The sequence below is a fragment of the Callorhinchus milii genome, unplaced genomic scaffold (assembly GCF_018977255.1).
Source record: "Callorhinchus milii isolate IMCB2004 unplaced genomic scaffold, IMCB_Cmil_1.0 Scaffold12, whole genome shotgun sequence".
NCBI classification, from domain to species: domain Eukaryota; kingdom Metazoa; phylum Chordata; class Chondrichthyes; order Chimaeriformes; family Callorhinchidae; genus Callorhinchus; species Callorhinchus milii.
In genome coordinates this window covers 9801155-9820859 of record NW_024704753.1, presented here as the reverse complement: position 1 = coordinate 9820859, position 19705 = coordinate 9801155, and the positions used below count along the sequence as shown (strand labels likewise).

The 19705-nt window shown below is 48.9% G+C and overlaps 1 protein-coding gene across 1 annotated transcript in view; it reads right to left on the bottom strand.

The window, feature by feature from the left end:
• The window catches only part of dnah1 (dynein, axonemal, heavy chain 1), a 267942-nt gene that overhangs the window by 58549 nt on the left and 189688 nt on the right, over nt 1-19705 (bottom strand). Inside the window, exons 44-53 of the mRNA XM_042339689.1 lie at nt 18153-18310; nt 15570-15743; nt 15066-15244; nt 9031-9261; nt 8543-8739; nt 7709-7844; nt 2553-2761; nt 1502-1673; nt 1243-1434; nt 658-768 (exon numbers count right to left, since the gene is read on the bottom strand). Of these exons, the coding sequence (XP_042195623.1) occupies nt 658-768; nt 1243-1434; nt 1502-1673; nt 2553-2761; nt 7709-7844; nt 8543-8739; nt 9031-9261; nt 15066-15244; nt 15570-15743; nt 18153-18310 (1759 nt within the window). The remainder of the gene's footprint in view (nt 1-657; nt 769-1242; nt 1435-1501; nt 1674-2552; nt 2762-7708; nt 7845-8542; nt 8740-9030; nt 9262-15065; nt 15245-15569; nt 15744-18152; nt 18311-19705) is intronic.

The following is a 19705-nucleotide window of genomic DNA, read 5'->3' as shown; positions in this document are numbered from 1 at the left end:
CCTACACTGATTCCCACTTTCTTTACTTTCAGTACCAGCCCCTCAAGAGGAACTGCATCAAAGGCCTTACTGAAATCCAGATATACAACATCCACAGCCTTACCCTTATCTAGCTCGCTTGGCACACCATCAAAGAAAATCAGTAAATTACGATTGGCAAGACCTCCCCTTCATGAATCCATACTGGCTTTCATTTAGGATTTTATTTCTGTCCAGATGTTCCATGATTTTATCCTTAACAAGAGTCTCCATAATTTTACCTACAATGGACGTCAAACTTACTGGCCTGTAGTTTTCTGGGTCACTTTTGTTATCTTTCTTAAAAATAGGAGTAACATTGGCTTTCGCCAGTCCCCTGACACCTCTCCAGTATTCAGTAATTTTTGAAAGATTTGTGCCAGCGTTTCGGCGACTTCCTCCCTTAATTTCTTAAGGATCCTCGATACAATTTATTCAGTCCCTGAGATTTATTTACTTGAAGTTTACCATCAACAATAAATGACCAATTTTATTTAGGGGACTGTCGGCTAGGACACCGGGAGAAACTCAGCACACACAACGGGGAAAGAATTGCAGATGTGGGTAGCATTGTGGGTCTGGGTGCCAGTTTGGGTGTGGGTGCCAGTGCGGGTGCAGTTGCCAGTGTGGGTGTCTCACCTTTATCTTCTCCATGGTAGTCACTGTGTCCTGAGCTGCCTCCTCCAGGAGCGGCCTCATTGACTCTAGCTCCTCCTGCATCTTGGCCACATCCTCTGAGGTTCGCAACAGCTGCAGCAACAGACAGCGTCACCTCAAGCTGTGTGTGTGACCAGTTTGGGTACCCAGTGTGGGTATCTCACCTTTATCTTCTCCATATTTCTCACCGTATCCTCAGCTGCCTCCCCCAGGACCGGCCTCATTGACTCCAAGCTGCATGTGTGACCCACAGGTCTGTGTGTGTGATCCTCAGGTCAGTGTGTGTGACCCTCAGGGCTGTGTGTGTGCCTTTCAGGCTTGGTGTGTGTGACCCTCAGGTCTGTGTGTGTGACTTTCAGGCCTGGCGTTCCAATGCAAAAGTGCTTGCGAATGAGTGCGTATGGGAATGGAAGCGCAAGGACCACAGTGTGGAGGGAATAACTGAGGCAGATATGTGGATAAGGCATAGATAATTGAGGAAGGGCACAGGTGAGTGCGGATGGACAGTGGCTGCTTAGACAGCAGCTGGCTGGTTTGTCAGTACGGGAGGAGTTACTGATCACTGACCTTGTCCAGGCCACTCTTCATCCTGTTCTTGCTGGTTCTCAGCTTTTGTTTCTTGACACCAATGAGCTTGGAGAAGAGGCTGAGCAGGTCCAAGTAGCTCTTGGGTGTGATGTAGTTGTAGCGGGAAAGCTCAGACAGGTACTGCAGTGATTTGATTGCCACAGTTTGGTGGATGTAGACACACATCTTCACCTGTGGAGGACAGATCCATTTTACACAAAGACTTTATTATGAAGAATGAGTTTTCATAAAACCTCACCAGTGCGTGTGTCACAGCCTCCTCGGCCCTCAGGTCCGGCAGCTCTTCCAGGAAGGTGTTGGCCACTGACTCCAGGGCCTCCGCTGGCCACTCATTAAACCAGTCAATGGTACAGCATGTGATCAAAGCCGGGAACTGGCGGAGACGAGCGCGGAATACCTCTCCAATTGGACTGAGTAATAGAAACACAATAACATTACATTGTGTGAGACCCCAGCACCATCACACTGCACACAGCCAGAAGGTCACTGATCTCATTCTGCCAGGATCCCCAGCCTACCTTCTTCCATAATACCTTAGCTCAGCAAGTGATTTCTTAAATGAGTCTATCGTCCTGGCCTCTGCCATGCTTCTCCTATCATGCAGTAAACACCTGCCACTGACTCCCTAAACTCCGTAACATCCCTCAGTGCTGGGACAGCCAGACCAGAGATAGGCTGCGATTCTAGAAGAATGACGTGCAACCTCTCTCCTCTCTGAATCTGCACAGACTGGATCTGAGCCCAGCAGCCCCCAGCTCAGCCCAACCCAACCCCCAGCACAGCCCAACCCCCACCCCTGCTTAGCCCCCATCACAGTCCAACCCCCATCACAGCCCAGCCCCCAATATAGACCAGCCACCAGCATAGCCCAGCCGCCAGCACAGCTCAGCCCCTAGCACAGCTCAACCCCCAGTCCAGCCCTCAGCACAGCCCAACCCCCAGCACAGCCCAACCCCCAGCACAACCAGCCCCCAGCACAGATCAAACCCCAGCCCAACCCCCACCACAGACCAGCCCCCAGCACAGCCCAACCCCCAGCACAGCCCAACCCCCAGCACAACCAGCCCCCAGCACAGATCAAACCCAGCCCAACCCCCACCACAGCCCAGCCCCCAGCACAGCCCAACCCCCACCACAGCCCAACCCCCACCACAGCCCAACCCCCACCACAGCCCAGCCACCCGGCACTGCCCAGCCCCCAGCACAGCCCAACCCCCAGCACAGCCCAGCACGACCAAGAGACCGACACACACACAGAGCCTCATACACTCAGGGTGCTGCCTGCATACCTCATGCACAGCACGGTGTGGATGTTACTGCGCACATGCTTGGTGTAGGCGGCCATCATGTTGGCTTTGGTTGGTTGCTGCCCCATGTCCTGCACAACAGGCTTCATTGCTGTGAAAATCGTCTCCTGCTCATCAAAGGCATATAAATTGGGCACATCGCCAGAGTTCAGGATGTTGTTAATATCCTCCAGAAAAGACTCGCTCTTAATCTACCAGAACAGCAAAGCATAGTTTTGTTAAAACAACAAAATACGTGAGAAAAATATTTTACTCGTGTCCTGGTGAAGAGCTGAGGGTGACGCAGCCCTGAGGCATTCAGTACTGCAGGGTCTGCAACTGTGCCGCTGTCTGTGTGTGTGTGTGACTACGTGTGTATGACTTAAATGAGCGTGTGTGAGACTGTACGCGTGTTTGACTGTACATGTGTGTGTGTGACTCTGTGCATATGTGACTGTACATGTGACTGTACGTGTGTGCCTGTTATGTATGTGTGTGACTGTATATGTGTTTGTGTGACTCTATGTGTGTGTGTGATGGTGTGCGTGTATGACTACATATATTTGTGTGTGTGACTGTATGTTTGTGACTGCACGTATGTGTGTACGCATGGATGGGGCCAGGGAAGGCTGTACTGAAAGGATGGTCCCCACCTAAACCGGAGAGGCACCCATGTCCTTGCAGAAAGTGTAAACAGATCAGGGTAGGTGGGGGGGATTTAAACTTCTTAGGAGTGTGGGAGTGGAAAATCCACAAGTGTGAGAACAAGATCAGCAGGACATATGGGCAGAGTTCAGGCAGTTTCCCAAATAAAAGTTGGCAGAAATGCACATGGAACAAGGAATGAAACAATCTCCCCTGAGGGAAGATGAGTTGGATAGCTCTTCCAAAGAGCTGGCATAGGCACGATGGGCTGAATGATCCTTCTGTGCTGTAATATTCTATGATTTAAGTGAGTTAGAAGCACAAATTCAGCTTAAAGGGTGTGATGTAGTATCCATTACAGAGACCTGACTACAAGCTGGGCAGGGCTGGTTGCTAAATATTGCTGGTTCTGGGAATCTTAGAAAAGGATGGAAAAACTGGGAGCAGTAGCAATATTGAGAAAAGACACAATTACAGCAATGGACAAAAAGGATTTCATTAAGTGTGATCAGGCCGTGGCAACACTATAGGTAGAATTAAGGAAGAGCAAAAGAAGCAACTCCTTGCTGGGAGTTGTCTGCAGACCTCCAGACAGTAGTGATGTAGTGGGGAGATGTATAAATACGGAAATCAGGGAACAATGCAGCAATGGGAGATTTTAATTTTCACATAGACTGAGAGAAGCAGAACAACTCAAATAGTAAAGGCAACACATTTCTGGAATGTATTCAGGGCAGTTTTCTACAAAAGTGTGTTTTAGAACTGACAAGCGACCAGCCCATATTAGATTAAGTGATAAATGAACCAGAATTACTCTAGTTAGGAGTAGTGAGCACAATATGATCAGTGGTATTCTGTAGCTTAGTGGTTAGAGCACTTGCCTCGCAAACGAGAGGACCTGGGTTCGATTCCTGTACAGGGTGAAACATTGGGCAAGTTTCCTTACATAACACCTCTGTTTACCAAGCAGTAAGTAGGTACCCGATTGTTACTCGATTGGTGGATTGCTTTTCTGGGGATAATAATCCCTTAAAAAACTTTGATCTCTCAATCCACTATTTGTGAGACACTGCTGTGCGCAATTGGCTGCTGCATTTCACCCACAAAATACAGTCAAATACAGTATATTCTATGAAGCGCTTTGCAGTGTCCCACAAACAGTTGTGGATTGAGTGACCAAATTATTATTGTTGTTTTTTTAAGGATTATTATCCCCAGGAAACAGATCTTCCAATCGACTAACAACCGTGTTCCTACTTACTGCTAGGTAAACAGAGGCGTGTGGAGTAAGGAAACTTGCCCACGATTTTGCTCTGCTAGGAATCAAACCCAGGTCTTTTGCTTGTGAAGCGAGGGCTCTAATCACCGAGCTACAGGACTCAACAGAATACATCATATAGAAAGGGCAGATTATGAGATCTACCAGCCAGGGGAAAAAAAGAGAAACAGATTTATCATGCAAACTTATTGAAGCCTTGGAATATGCATGATAGCCAGTTTGTACATCCTATAGAGCAGGAGGTGGACCCCATGTTTGTGTCCACGAGGAAACATTTAACTAGGGGCCAAAAAGCACAGGTAGATCAATTGGTATACTGATACTGGGATGTGTTTTGGACAGGCCAGGAAAGACTGACCTGGTAGAACATGTGGTAAATACCGAACTAGGCATGACAGTGAAGTCCTCCTCGAATCCCGGAGGCAAGGAAGGACATGGTGAGGAAGGAGCTGTAAGGCATGTTGGAGCTAGGAATCATCAAGAAGTCCAAAAGCGAGTTGTATAGCCCAATTCTCATGGTTAACTGCTGGTTAATGGAAATAACCCCCTTTTTTTGGGGGGGGGTAACCCACTAATCAGCAGTCAATTTCTGAGAACGGGGATGTCACCATGTAAAACAGTGTGGGGTGGATAAATTCCCAAAGTACTGCATTTTAGTCTAAAGTTGTACGTAAATGGTAAGCAACCAGTAAGTGGCATCCTGTAGCTTAGTTTTCGAGCACTCGTCTCGCAGCGTGTGGACCTGGGTTTGATTCCTGGGTAGGGTGAAACATTGGGCAAATTTCCTTACTCCACATGCCTTTGTTTACCTAGCAGTGAGTAGGAACCCAGTTGTTAGTCGATTGGCAGATCGCTTTTCCGGGGTTAATAGTCCCTTCAAATTTTTTTTCACAGAAATAATAATAAATTGTTCACTTCAATCCACGACTGTTTGTGGGACACTGCTGTGCGCAAATGTAAGTATTATTATTATTATGGTGCCCAAACCGGATGGAACTAATCCAATTTTTGATTTTCGGAAAGTCAATACAATTTCAAAATTCAATGCATATCTGATTCCCTGGGTAGATGAGTTGTTGGACCAATTGGGGTCCGCCAAATGTAATTATACGCTGGACTTGATAAACAGGTATTGGCAAATTCCTTTGGCTGAGCACTTGAAAGAAAAGACTGCTGTTGGGCTAAGCCACCTCACTACAATGCCCTTTGGACTCCATGGAGCTGGCCACACCTTTCAGCGCTTTTTGGACTGGGTGTTGTGCCCCAACAGGTATATGCCGCAGCCTATTTAGATGACATTGTGATCTATAGTTCAACCTGGGATTGCCATCTGTGCCAGGTGGCTTCGGTTCTGGATTCCCTAATGGTGATCCACCTAACAGCGCACCCAAGCAAATGCGCCCTTGGGAAATCCAAAACCAAGTACTTGGGATATTCCCTGGGGAATAGTCAACTGAAGCCTTTAGCTAGCAAAATGGAGGCTCTATTACAGTGTCCCATGCCCCTCCAAAAACACAGGAACGGTCTTTTTGGGGGCTAGCCAGCTACTACCAGAGGTTTATACCTCATTTTTCTACCTGGCTGCCTCGCTAACTGATCTGACAAAAAAGCTCAGCCCAAAATAGGGGAAATGGTCACAGGGGTGTCAGGGGGCCCTGTTCTGTAAAGTTTATGTTTTCGCTAAAAGCATTAGCCAGTGTGAGTGCCGTTAGTAATTAGCGATTGCGCTCGGGGAAACTTGGAAAGTGCCAAAGTTCGGTTATAAATATATTGAATAACCCTTTAATTAATTTTTTTATGATTTAAAGTTGTTTTAGATACTTGGGACGTCCTCCCGACGTGAAAGGTGCTATACAAATGTAATCTTGTTGTTTTTGTTGTTATGGTGTCATCAAGTCTGACTCTAAAGTCAATTGCAACAATTGGCGGGGTAACTGACTCTATAATTTGCATAAGTGGATAGGAGGGTGTACTGTTTCCCTATTGAGTCACTTGAAGGATGATCTTGATTGGACCATTAAAAAGGCATTAATTACATCAAGTAATTGGTGCTATACAATTACCTAATTCGGGGAGGGGGTCAATACCGATAAAATAATGAGCACTATATGCCCAGGATCGCTATTTTTACCTGATGACATTGAAAGGGATGTGCCCTGACTATTGATGAGGAGTAGTCCTCTAGGTCAGGGATTGGTTTTTCGTACACTTTACATTAACTTCATTACAACTGGCTGCTAGCATGTTTAGTTTAAGTATGATTAGTGTTTCTTATTTCATAGTTGTGTTTTTGATATGTACAGTGTCGTTTAAGATTTAATGCCTAGGGTTGTGAATTTCACTGAAACTACAATAAAATTCTGTTGAGTTTGCTTTCTCAAGCTTTCTGTATAAATCAAAGGAGGGAATACACAAACACGTTGAGCCTACGTCACAATCTGTTTAGAATAAAAGACTGATGACGGAAGCTTCCCAATTCGCTTTAATTTAAATACCAATTGGTTGTACCTGTCATCGTGGAAGAATTCATTAGTCGAGTTACACCTAGTTATAGGGACTTGCATTTATTAGTGAGGATTGAACACAGAGGCTACCCAGTACACTCTGCGAGGGAGAGCGAGCCATATCGTGGCTGTACATAAAGGGGTGTAAAACCGTCTCAAGTTCCAGGCCAAAAAATGTGAACATCAGTTTAGAGCTGGGGTCTAGTCAGAAGGAAGAGGAGTTTGGAGAAGACGGATATAAAAAGGTAGAGCTGTCTTTTCAAAATACTGGAAATTAGAAATATTCACAGAAGTAATTGGCACAATACAAAACTGGTACAATCCCCTAAAAGGCAAAACATCCTTAACTTGTGCAGAAAATAAACCATGGTCAACAAGTGAGGTTAGAGCGAAGGCTGACACAATGCCAAGGAGTATGGGAACCAGGCACTCGGAGAGCTACAAGCAGCAACAAAGCATCAAGAATTGCAAAAAAAAAGAAAAAAACACTTGGAAGAGATATCAAAGCAAACAGCAAAGATTTTTACAAATATATTAAGAGAAAAAGAGTGGGAAAGGGCATGTGGGCCCATTAAAGACAGATGCAGACGAGACTATAATGAACAATAAGGAAATGGTTAAATGAGGACTTTGTATCCGTGTTCACAATGACAACGAGCTAAGGAACTTGCTGTATATTGGAGTGTGAGCCTGGCTGGGCCTGAGCCTGCCTGGGCCTGAGCATGAGGTACCTGTGTGTCCACAAACAGGAAGGTGACCTGCAGGCTCTGGATGCCAGCTTTCATCAGGATGCCCTTCACGTCCTCACGCCACTCCGAGGGGCCATAGTTTTTGGAAAGTTCGATCTGAAAACATTCAAACTCTGCCCTGTGGACACATTCCCCATTTGCACATTTAACGTTGTAAATTGCACAGAACTGCAGACAAATCTTCACATCAGTCTAATTTCAGAGCCGTTTTTTTCCCCATTTATCTCAAATTAAGATGGAATTTTTCTGTAATTCTTCAAGATTTTGAATGTTCAACCTGACTGTATGGCAGCAAAAGCGGGAACGTGTGTGTCTGTAATTACACAGAGCTACACCCAGACTCTGTACATACTGCCCCCAGCATGGTACCCTTTTGTGTGGTATTCCCCACACAGTACTATCTGAGTGTGGGCCCTCCATCCCCAGCACAATCTCACAAACTGAATATTCTCACGGCACAGTTGAAAAAGAGTGGGAAAGGGCATGTGGGCCCATTAAAGATTAACACATTAATCCCGTGTTCTGTCCCAGCTGACAATGCCCCAGATAAAATCACTCATTCAGTTCACTGTATTTGTGGGATGTTTGCTATGTACAAAACATATCAGTAAAATAGAGTCACTCCATTTTGCAATGAGAGAAAGAGAGGGGGGTGACCATGCCCGCCCACCAATTGACGATTTGCTGTGGGCATGTAGCCTCATTAGGGAAAGCTGTGTGTGTGTGTGATCAGCCTGTACCACCAGCCCTGAAACACTGACACCAGCAATGTCCACACGCGCACACACGGACTGCGGGCACCGGGAACATACTTACATGTGTGCTGCCAGCTTGGTGAGGGACTGCCGGCCGCTACCACCCACGCCCAGCAGCAGGGCGTTGCCCATGGGCTGCCGCAGGATGCGGCTGATGCGGCAGATGTGCTGCACAGCGTCCATAAACAGCACCAGCTTCATCTTGGTCACACTGGTCTGATTGAAATCCTCCATGTACTCCTGGATCGTCTGCATCATCTACGAGAACCACAGGCATGGGACTCAACACACACTTCACATACAGGACACATGGTACACAGGACACACGCCACAAATGGCATACAGGGCACACGCCACATGAGCTGGCACCCTACCTCTCCATAGCAGCACGCAATTACCGCACATACTGCATCTACACACCACACGCACACACACACGTTGACTTCACAAACACACACAGTTGTGAACTGAGGCGGACTGTTACACAAGGGCTCCTCATTCTGCGAGAACGTGCTGCGTGCTGCGCCACGAGGAAACACGCTGCATCACCTTCCCCTTGTCTTCAATGTACTCGTACACCCGGTTATCGGCCCCGACAATCATGAAATCGCCGTAGAGAATCGGCAGCTCCGGTGCCACCTCAGCAAATGTGGTGCCAAACTCCGTCATCTTACTCTTCAGCAGCTCGTCAAACCAGAGCCGGTCGGCCTCGCTCACCAGCCGGTCCCGGAACACACGGCAGTTCTCGTGGTACCACAGCCGAAGCAGCAGCAGCTTGTCCTAAGCAAGAAAAATCACAATAGGCGACTGAATGGGAGCAAAATATACAATACAGCATGTGGGTACACACAGAGCGGAGGTGTACACTTAGGTCTAGATGTTGCGGAGGGCGAGCCTGGAAGGTTGGCTACCAGGCCAGTGGAAAAAGTCTGGAATGTGGTCTTGATAGGGGTTTTGATAAGAATCAACAGCAAGATGTTATTTCCACGAGTCGGTGAGTCAGTGACTAGCCAGTAACGAGGCATTAATTTAAGCTAGTTAATAAATAGGCAAATAGGGAGGTTAAGAGACATTTCACACAAGAGTTGTTAGGCTATGGAATGTTCTACCAAGAGCAGTGGTTGAGGCAGAATTCATATTGGCTTTCAAAAGGGAACTAGATAAATACCTAAAGAGGAGTCTAAAACAGGGATACGGGGAAAGGGCAGGGAAATAGGATGAATAGATTGCTCTTAAAGGAGCAGCACAGACACAATGGGCCAAATGACTTTCTTCTGTGCTGGAAATTTCCTTGGTTCTGTGTATATTTCTGAAGTGATAAAGCTGTGAATAAGAGTTTGGGCTGTGTTGGGAGGAGAAATCATTAGATGAAAGAAAGTGGAAAAGCTAGAGGAAAACCTCAGAGGACAATCAAGGAGTGGAGAACCACAGAGCCAACAGTGTCCAAGGGGGCAGAGATCCAGTCGTACCAGGAGGCAAAAAAGGGTCTGGTCACAGGTGGTCATCTGTGACTTTGACCAGGACTGTCTCAATGCTGTATTTGGGGCAGGAGCCAGATTGGAGAGACTCATGTAAAAAATTGTGTGACAGGAAAGAGCGAAGCTGAGAGGTCATGCATAAACTCATCATCATGTTTAAGGTATCCAAACCAACCTAAGATTTTCATGCATCCCACCTACACACGGAAATTTCAGATTGTTGGAATTGAATGCCCATTCTCTTCCTGGAGCAACACATCCTGCTTACTTAATTCCAGAAAGTATTAGGAGCAGGCTGGCAAGACCCCAACGTGTGCGATAGGGTATTGCTAGAGTTTAACCAGCTAAGACCGCATAGCTTGCTATTATTATCGCAAGCTTTCCCTTTGGCTTGCAGGATTAACAGAGCTGTGTGGGAGGATTCCCTGCCCTCAGTGACTGATCTGCTCTTCCAAGTCCTACTGATCAGCTGTGCAGCCATCAGAAACCGGACAACTGAGACCATCACAGAGGGCAGCTCGATTCCCACATTCTGTTGCCAGCATTTCGAGCTTTTCAGCTCCAAGGAGACCCTGCCTTCCTCCTTCACAAGAAGGATAATAATAATCCTTTTGATACAGCACCTTAACAAATTATTTTAAATTATTTTATCAAATTATTTTATTGGAGTCCTGTAGCTCAGTGGTTAAGAGCAAGTGAGAGACCTGGGTTCGATTCCCAGCAGGGTGAAACCTTGGGCAAGTTTCCTTACTCCACACGCCTGATAATAATCCCTCAAGAAAAAAAATATTAAAAATTGGTCACTTCAATCCACAACTGTTTGTAGGACACTGCTGTGCCCAATTGGCTGCCACGTTTTGCTCACAAATATACAGTCAATTCACTTTACAGTATATTCTGTGAAGCGCTTTGAGACGTCTAGAAGACGTGAAACACGCTATATCAAATGCAAGGATTATTATTATTATCACATCTTCGAGACGTCTCAAAGCACTTCACAGAATATACTGTAAAGTGAATTGACTGTGTATCTTGTGCACGAAACATGGCAGTCGTGGATTGAGTGACTAATTTTTTTTTAGTCACTAGTCACAGGATAGCCACCAGTTGGTCGTTCGATATCCGACAACCAGGAGTTTGAGCCCTCACTAGGTAGAAGGTAGGTACCCAGGAACTCCCTGTGAGCGTGCAAATGCGTGCAAGTACTGCTATCATCTTCCTGTCTGCAGCTCCGGCATACATCGTTTCCCATTGTGTGATGGTTCCACCAGTTGGAGGTGCAGAGTTTAAATCTCTGCAAGCCAATCAAGGTGGATTGCAGGTACTAGATGTACGAATATTCACAACATCGGTCTCCAGGTAACACCCCAAGCCTCAGAGATTCCTCATCAGCTATCTGGCGGACATCTGCCTTCAGTGTGGTGAGAGGACAGTGCCAGCCACCTTGATGTTCTCGAGGTCAAAGTCCAATGCTATGTACCAGACTTACTCAGCACCAGCTGCTTAATCCTGGTTCTCATGTGAGGGGTCTTGGCAAATAGACGTGTCCACTGTGAAACCTCCAGGGAGCTGTGACGGCCGGAGCCCTCACTCTCTGTAGCCGCTTCCCGTGTTTGCCACAAATCAACCTCACTGATTAAACCTGAATTTTGCAAATGGGTCCAGAGTGCCCTTTGCCCCTTCTGAGCGCAGTCCTTCAGAACAGTGTCCAGGGTGAAGTTGGTGTCCACCACCAACGACCCTGAGGTACCGATAAAAATCAACGATTGGTACTGATGCCTTGTATCTTCCAATCAATTCCCCTGATGTCTTCCCTTGGGCCGTGCAGAACCATGATTCAGCACTTGGGGGCGCACAACACCATGGCCCACAGGTTGGCCCAGTGTTCAAGATGGCGGGTGCAGTCCCCCCGGTGAGTCCGACAGCAGCACAATATCATCTGCAAACAGAAGGGCTGACATCCTATCAAAGAGAGGCCTGGAACAGATACACCAAATCCTTCCCCCTCGATGCCATTCAACACATCACTGATGAACATATCGATCAGGGTGGGTGACAATGGGCAGCTTTGCCTTACCCCCTTTTCCAGAGGGATGGGCTCAGTAAGTCCACATTGACCCTTACACGGGTCTTGGAGGCTGGAATTTTTCATCATGTGGCACTGGGTCGAAAGCCTTGCAAAATGTTGTAAATGGGCTTCCCCTTAGCCTCATGATGTTCTGCAATCTCATACAGAGCCACAATCTGTCCCACACATTCCTCATGAGAACGGAACCCAGCCTGTGCCTTCCTGATCAAACAATGAGCCTCCAATGGGTGTGATAGGATCCCGCTTCAGGGATGAGTGCCTTGCAGGCTGTAGCTTCAGTATCTTACGACCTCAGTTGAAGAAGCAAGAATGTCTGTGGCTACATCGTCACTCGACAATCAGACAGGTAAAGGTGAGAGATCATAGAATCAAGAAATTTACAGCACAGAAGGAGGCCATTCGGCCCATCGTGTCTGTTCCAGCTCTTTGAAAAGAGCTATCCAAATCAATCCCACTCCCCCGCTCTCTCCCATAGCCCTGCAATGTGTGTATGTTCAAACAATGTGTTCCAGATCCGAACAACTCACTGTGTGAAAAAATTTCTCCTCACTTCCCCTCTGTTTCTTTTAACAACTATTTTAAATCAGTGCCCTTGGGTTACCTACCCACCCGCCAGTGGAAATAGTTTCTCCTTGTTCACCGTATCGAATCCCCTCATAATTTTGAAAACTTCTATTAAGTCTCTTCTTAACCTTCTCTGCTCCAAGGAGAATAATCCTAGCTTCTCTAGACTCTCCTGATAACTGAAGTCCATAATTCGAGGTTACCATCCTAGTAAATCTCCTTTGCACCCTCTCCAACGCTTTGACATCCTTGAGATAGTGGAAAGTTGCGAGGTGTCCAGTGAAAGGGGGATGAGAGAGAGGTTGATGATGTCACTGGCACATGGCGGGAGGTGATAGTTGGGTGGATAGGAGCTGTGGGAATAGATTGGATGGGTTTACGGAAGAGATGGGGAAAGATGGGGAAGACATGGGCGGGGTTGAGGGTGCAGAGGAAGGAGGAGGCAGAGGCACAGAACAGATCATTTTAATTTTAGATTGAAAGTCCACGAGCACTTTCGGAGTTTGAAGGTGCCCCCACCCTTCAGAACTCCTTCCCACAGTCCCTTTGCCTCGCCCCCTCCCTTGCCTCTTTCAAAGCACATCTCACTACCCTCCTCTTCGACAGCGCCTTCGGTTACCGTCTTACCCCTCCCTGCCTTCACCCCTCAGCTTGGGTACAAATCCTTGACGGTCCAGCACTTTGGGACATCCTCCCGATGTGAAAGGTGCTATACAGATATAATTTGTTGTTGTTGAGAACGAAGGGAGTGCTGGAGGAGGAGAGGAGGCTGGGAGTAGGAATTGGCCCTGGAGGGTTTGGTCCTGAAGCCAGAGTAGAACCATGTGTGTTTGTGTTCTCACGCTGGGAGGTGACTGTTGTGAGGACAGGAAGCGATTTGAAATTTCGTTAGGTGAGGATGCTAATTGTAGGAACACCAACTTGCACTTACATAGCGCCCTGCACGCAGGGTAGCATCTCAGAGCGCTTAACAGTGGCAGAGCCCGACTCCGAGTTGGGGGCAGGGGTGATGACTGTAAGCATGGTCGAAGGGGAAGGTTTTCAGGCGGCACTTGAAAAAGGGGAAAGGGCAAGGCGGAAGGATTGAGGGAAGAGTGTTCCAGAGTTTTGGGGCGTAATGGCTGAAAGCGTGACTTCTGATGGTGGGGGCGGAGGGTGCGAGGACAAGCAGGAGGTTGTTGGCAGTCGACCGTAGGCGCTGGGTGGTGGATTGGGAAGTGAGGAGGCTGGAGAGGTGCCAGGGAGTGAATAGATTTGAACACGAGTGTGAGGATCTTGAAGTCGTGTGATAGGGAACCAGTGGAGCTAGGCCAGCGCTAGTGAGATGGGGGTACGGAGTTTGGTCCGGGTCAGTATGTAGGAGGCAGATTCTGAATGAGCTGCATCTTGTGAATGGTGAGGCTGGGGAGACCGGCAAGGAGTAATTGAGGAATCCAAGCGGGAGGTGACAAACACATGCACCAGAGTTTCGACAGCATTTGGGGTAAGTTATGTTTGGAGGCAGTTGGTTCTGGACGATGAAAAGTAGATTTGTGTGTCATCCGCATACGTGTAGAAGTTTACCCCATGTCTGCGGATGCTATCACCCAGAGGGAGCATATAGAGAAGGAAAAGTAGAGGGTCAAGGATGGAGCCCTGTGTTACCCCGAGCGGGAGTGAGGAGAAACCATTTGCTGGGATGAAATGGATACGGTTGGTTAAGTAGGACTCACTCGAACCATGCGAGTGCAGTTCCACTAAGGTGGATGAAGAAGGAGAGGCGGTGGAGGAGGATGGCGTGGTCGACTGTGGTGAAAGCGACAGAGAGATCCAGGAGGACGAGGAGGTAGAGGGAGCCTTGGTCACAGATAGAAAGAAAGTCGTTTGTGACTTTGGCAAGTGCTGTCTCTGTGGGGTGGGCAGGGGCTAAAACCAGGAGGTGCTTGAGCCACAACCCACATACCCTGGCGGTGAATCGTGAGGCCGGATTTCTGCCATCTGCACTCAAGCGTCTGGTGTGTGTTTTGAGTGAGCGGAGATAATAATAATAAATAATAATAATCCTTGCATTTGATATAGCACTTTTCACGTCTTCTAGACGTCTCAAAGCGCTTCACAGAATATGCTGTAAAGTGAATTGACTGTATATTGATGACTGGTTTACCAGGGGGAGCGAATGGGTTTGGAAACAACCCTAGATTTCAAAAATTGAAGATTGTGGAGAGCAGCTCCTCAGCAATTCAGCAGCTCAATAATGCAGTGAAACCTGAGCAGTGAAGCAGCAGAGGTGGTGGCGTGTTTGTGAGAGAGGATTTTTCTCCAAGGACGAATGAAAGAAATGCACAATCTTAGCCAGGCTTGTGTCCCACAGTACATGACTAACACAGTACTGTGGGAAATGCCTGGATATGTTTTGTCCTGGAGGATGAGAGCTATGTGGGGAATCTGAAAGGGAGCTGACTGGAGATGAGCACCTGAGTTTTAGAGCTGTCAGCCATGAGCATTCCCTGGAAAACCTTGGATAGGTCACGGAGGTTGAAAGTGTAGTGTGACTTGGCCGGAGTGGGCAGCAGTTGGGATGTGATGGTAGAGTACACTTTAATTGTTGCATTGACAAGAGGCTCATTCAGAGACTGTATATCTTCCTTATTCTCTGTAATAAAACATCAAAATGTCACCGTCAACCTAGCCTCTCCCAACCTCACACACCTACCCTCACACACTTCCGCTCACAGGCCTAACCTCACACACTGACCTCACGCACCTGTCCTCACACACTCGCCCTCACACATCCAAACAGACATTTGCACTACCTGACCTAAGTGACCAATTTAATATCACCTTTGCTACATGTACATTGAATCCTGACCCCATAATTTCGAATGAAAGTTCTCCCACACCGGGACCAGTTTTGTGCTGCACACTTTGAGATCCCAACATTCACACCTGCAGCTTCAATAAACCCCCAAACAACTGACCCAGCCAGCTGCCGAGGATGGTAGAGAAGATCTTCAGTTTGCTGCTGTTCTCCATTTCAGTGAAGGACAAGTAGTTAAAGTGACGGGTGAAGCGGGCAGTAATTGGGTTCCTACCTCCCCCTGGAGGACCCATCGCGCACACAAAGTTAATATCCAGCAGTTGTTTAAAGCTTCCTGTAGATAAAGAACCCAGACATCAGAGGCACCATCACATGCAGCCCTCCCCTTGCTCAGCCCCACCCCGTTCCATTCCCACCTCACCACCCCCATCTCACCAGCCCCCACTTCACCCAGCACCCACCTTGCCCACCAGCTCTCACCTTGCCAGCCCCCACCTCACCCAGCCCCCACCTCACCAAGCACCCACCAGCCCCACCACTCCCACCAGCTCCCAACTTGCCAGCCCCCACCTCGCCCAGCCCCCACCTCACCCAGCCCCCTCCACGGCCAGCACCCACCACCTCGCTAACCCTCACATCACCCAGCACCCACCAGTCCCCACCTCGCCCACCAGCCCCCACCTCGCCAATTTCCACCTCACCCAGCCCCCACCTCGTCCAGCCCGCACCTCCCCAGCCCGCACTTCCCCGGCCCCCACCTCACCAGCCCCCACCTCCCCCAGCCCCCACCTCCCCCAGCCCCCACCTCCCCAGCCAACACTTCCCCGGCCCCCACCTCACCAGCCCCCACCTCACCCAGCACCCACCACCCCTCACCTCGCTAGCCCCCACTTCACCCAGCACCCACCAGTCCCCACCTCACCAGTCCCCACCTCACCCAGCCCCCACCTTATTCAGCCCCTACTTCACCAGCCCACCCTCACCAGCCCCCACATTACCAGACTCCATCTCACCAGCCCCCTCATCCAGCCCCCTCAGTTAGCCACCTCGCCCGGCCCCCACTCACCCAGATGTTGTTCCTATATTCATTTCGAGAAAGGCAACCAAACTAAACCTGGCAACAATAGAGCCATTAGCCTGAGCTCAATAATAGGAAAAATGATCGAGTCAGTCATCAAAAAGGAAGTGGAAGATTACTTATATAAAAATAATCTAATAATTGATAGTCAACATTGGTTAAGAAAGGTTAAGTTTTGTCTCACCATGTTCATATACTTTATTGAGGAGGTGACAGCCCGGATTGACGGGCTATATTGGGAAGCTATATGATGTATTATATTCCATGCACAGGCAACATATTATTCAGATCCTGCCGCTCGTATCCTCTTCCACATTAAGCTCCATGAGCCAATCACCCCATCCTCGTCCAGCTTCACTGGCTCCCCATTTCTCAGAGGATTGAGTTGTAGGTCCTCATCCTCACTTTCAAAGCCCTCCATGGACTTGCTCCTCCCTACCTGTGCGATCCACTGACACTTTACCAATCTTCCCACTCTCACGCACTTGCCTGTTCCACGTTCCCCGCTCTGCCCACTACACCATTCAGGCTTTCTGCCGCCACCCTCTGGAACTCCATCCCGGAGACCCACCACCTCATCCCCTCCCTTGCCTCCTTCAATGCCCATCTCAAGACTTTCCTCTTCAACTGTGCCTTTGGTCATCCTCCCACACCCATCCCCCTTGGCCCCCACCCCTCTAGATTCCAACTCCCAGCTAAGGTGCAAACCTTCGACTGCAGTGCCTTGGGATGTCATCACAATGTGAATGGCACTATGTAAATGCAATCTGTTTTTGTTGTATATCTAGACTTCCAAAAGGTCCAAGAGGAGACTCCTCCACAAACTAGTCACTGGATATCAAGGGCAAAGGTAACAATGGTGGGAGGTACTCAGTTGGTGCCCCGGGGTCTGTACTGGTACACTTCAGTTCCTTGTATGTTAATGGCCTGGATTTGCAGACCTAGTGTAAGATAGAGCCATTTGTATTTGCAGATGACACCAAGTTGGGGAGAACTGTGGAATCAAAGAAGCCAGGAATGGTCCTACAAAGAAAGCTTGATAGGCTATGCACATGGTCTTGTAACTAGCAAATGAAGATTATTACTGATAAATACATATAGGATAAAATATAGGATCCAAAAATAGACAACAAGTACTCTATGGATGGGACAGAACTTGCCAAGGGGGAAGCTGGAAGAGATCTCAGAGTATTAGTCGACTCGTCATTCACTATGTCAAACAGTGTAAGGCAGCAATAAACAAGGCAAACAGAATGATGGGCTATGTTGCTAATCAGCGAGTTTAGATGCCCAGATGTCACACTGTTCAGTGCCCTGGTCAGTTCGCACTGCAGACTACTCTGGTCGAAACAAGATTTTGTTTACACAGAGGGTAATCAATGACTGGAACAGGTTGCCAGGGAGGGTGGTTGAAGCCAGGACATGAAAAAGCAGTTTGATGCTGTGATGGGGTCGTGGTAAATTAGGTGTTCTGGGGCCAGAGACCTTCTTCATCCAAACCAATCTTGTTCAGCAGCTTAATGTGCTGTGGTCAGCTTTTACTTGGGAAGTGGGGTGATCAGAAACAGATGAGTTCCCAGATCAAAAATGTCCAAAGCAGTGCTGGAACTGTGCTCAGTGTATAAGATGAGGTGCAAAATACAGGAGAAGAACACCAGACGTTACCTATCTGCTTCCTGTCGTACCAGCCGCCATGATCCATCCATTGCCGCAGAATCTCAATGGGGGGCTGAGCTCCGTACGTATCCAGGGCCGGCATATTCAGGTCATCGATGAAAAATATAAAATACTTGCTAAGCGGTGGCCCAAACACACCTTTCCGTCTAAGAACAGAAATATTAATCATAAGAACATAAGGAGAACACACAAGATCAGATTGTAACATCAGAGAGCAAGGGTGAGGGAGAGGAGAGCTTCAAACCTACCTCTCCAGCTACTGCACTTAGACTTAGGTGATAGCACTACGCTCTGATGCACAATGCATGCCTGAGAAAAGATAACATCTTGTGTCTGACAAAAGCTGGCAGTGTCTGAGAGAGCTTGGTCTGTAAGCTCCTCCCTGCTCATTCAAGGTGTATCTCTGGGATTCAGATTTGGGTAATACTCGCCTGTCTGTGACAAGGTGAAGCTCTGTGATGAGCACTGATCTCAGGAAGGCTTATGATTTGGGGAGTAAGCTGGCGATGTGAGACAGCTGAGGATACGGGCAGCGAATGAGATAGCAAAACAAACTACAGTGGAAGCCAGTTAGGCCAGACAGATTGAGGACAGAGCAGTGTGTGCGGAGGTGGTAGTGTGTGCGGAGGTGGCAGTGTGTGCGGAGGTGGCAGTGTGTGCGGGTTTGGTAGTGTGTGCGGTGGGGGGGTAACACTGTGCGGGGAGGGCAGAGTGTGTGGGAAGGGCAATGTGTGTGAGGAGGGCAGTGTGTGTGTGGAGGGCAGTGTGTGTGTGGAGGGCAGTGTGTGTGAGGAGGGCAGTGTGTGTGGGGTAGGCAGTGTGTGTGTGGAGTGCAGTGTGTGTTTGGGTGGGGCAGTGTATGTGTGGGTGGAGGAGTGTGTGGGTGGAGGAGTGTGTGTGGGAGTCAGTGTGGGAGGGGGTGGCAGTCTGTGTGGGGGGCAGCATGTGTGGGGGGGCAGCACGCGTGGGGGCAGCACGCGTGGGGGGGTAGCACGCGTGGGGGGCAGCACGCGTGGGGGGCAGCACGCGTGGGGGGGCAGCACGCGTGGGGGGGCAGTTTGTGTGTGGAGGGCAGCGTGTGTGTGGGGGGCAGCATGTGTGGGGGGTGAAGCATGTGTGGGGGGGCAGTTTGTGTGTGGAGGGCAGTGTGTGTGTGGGGGGGTGCGGTGTATGTGTGTGGGGGCAGTCTGTGCGGGCAGGGACAGTGAGGGTGGGTGTGTTTGGGGGGGCACTGTGTGCAGGGGGGCAGTGTGAGTGGAGGGGCAGTGTGAGTGGGGGGGCAGTGTGTGGGGGAGGACGTTTGTGTGGGGCGGCCAGTGTGTGTGGGGGGGGCAGTGTGTAGGGGGAGGACGTTTGTGTGGGGGGGGCAGTGTGTGGGGGGGGCAGTGAGAGTGGGTGTGTTTGGAGGGAACTATGTGTGTGGGGGGCAGTGTGTGTGTGGGGCACACAGAAGGTCGAGAGGGGAGCTGAAGGAGGAAAGGGAGGAAGCGGCGAAGGCACTGGGGGATAGAGTTCCAGAGCCTAGGGGCTGAGAGGCTGAA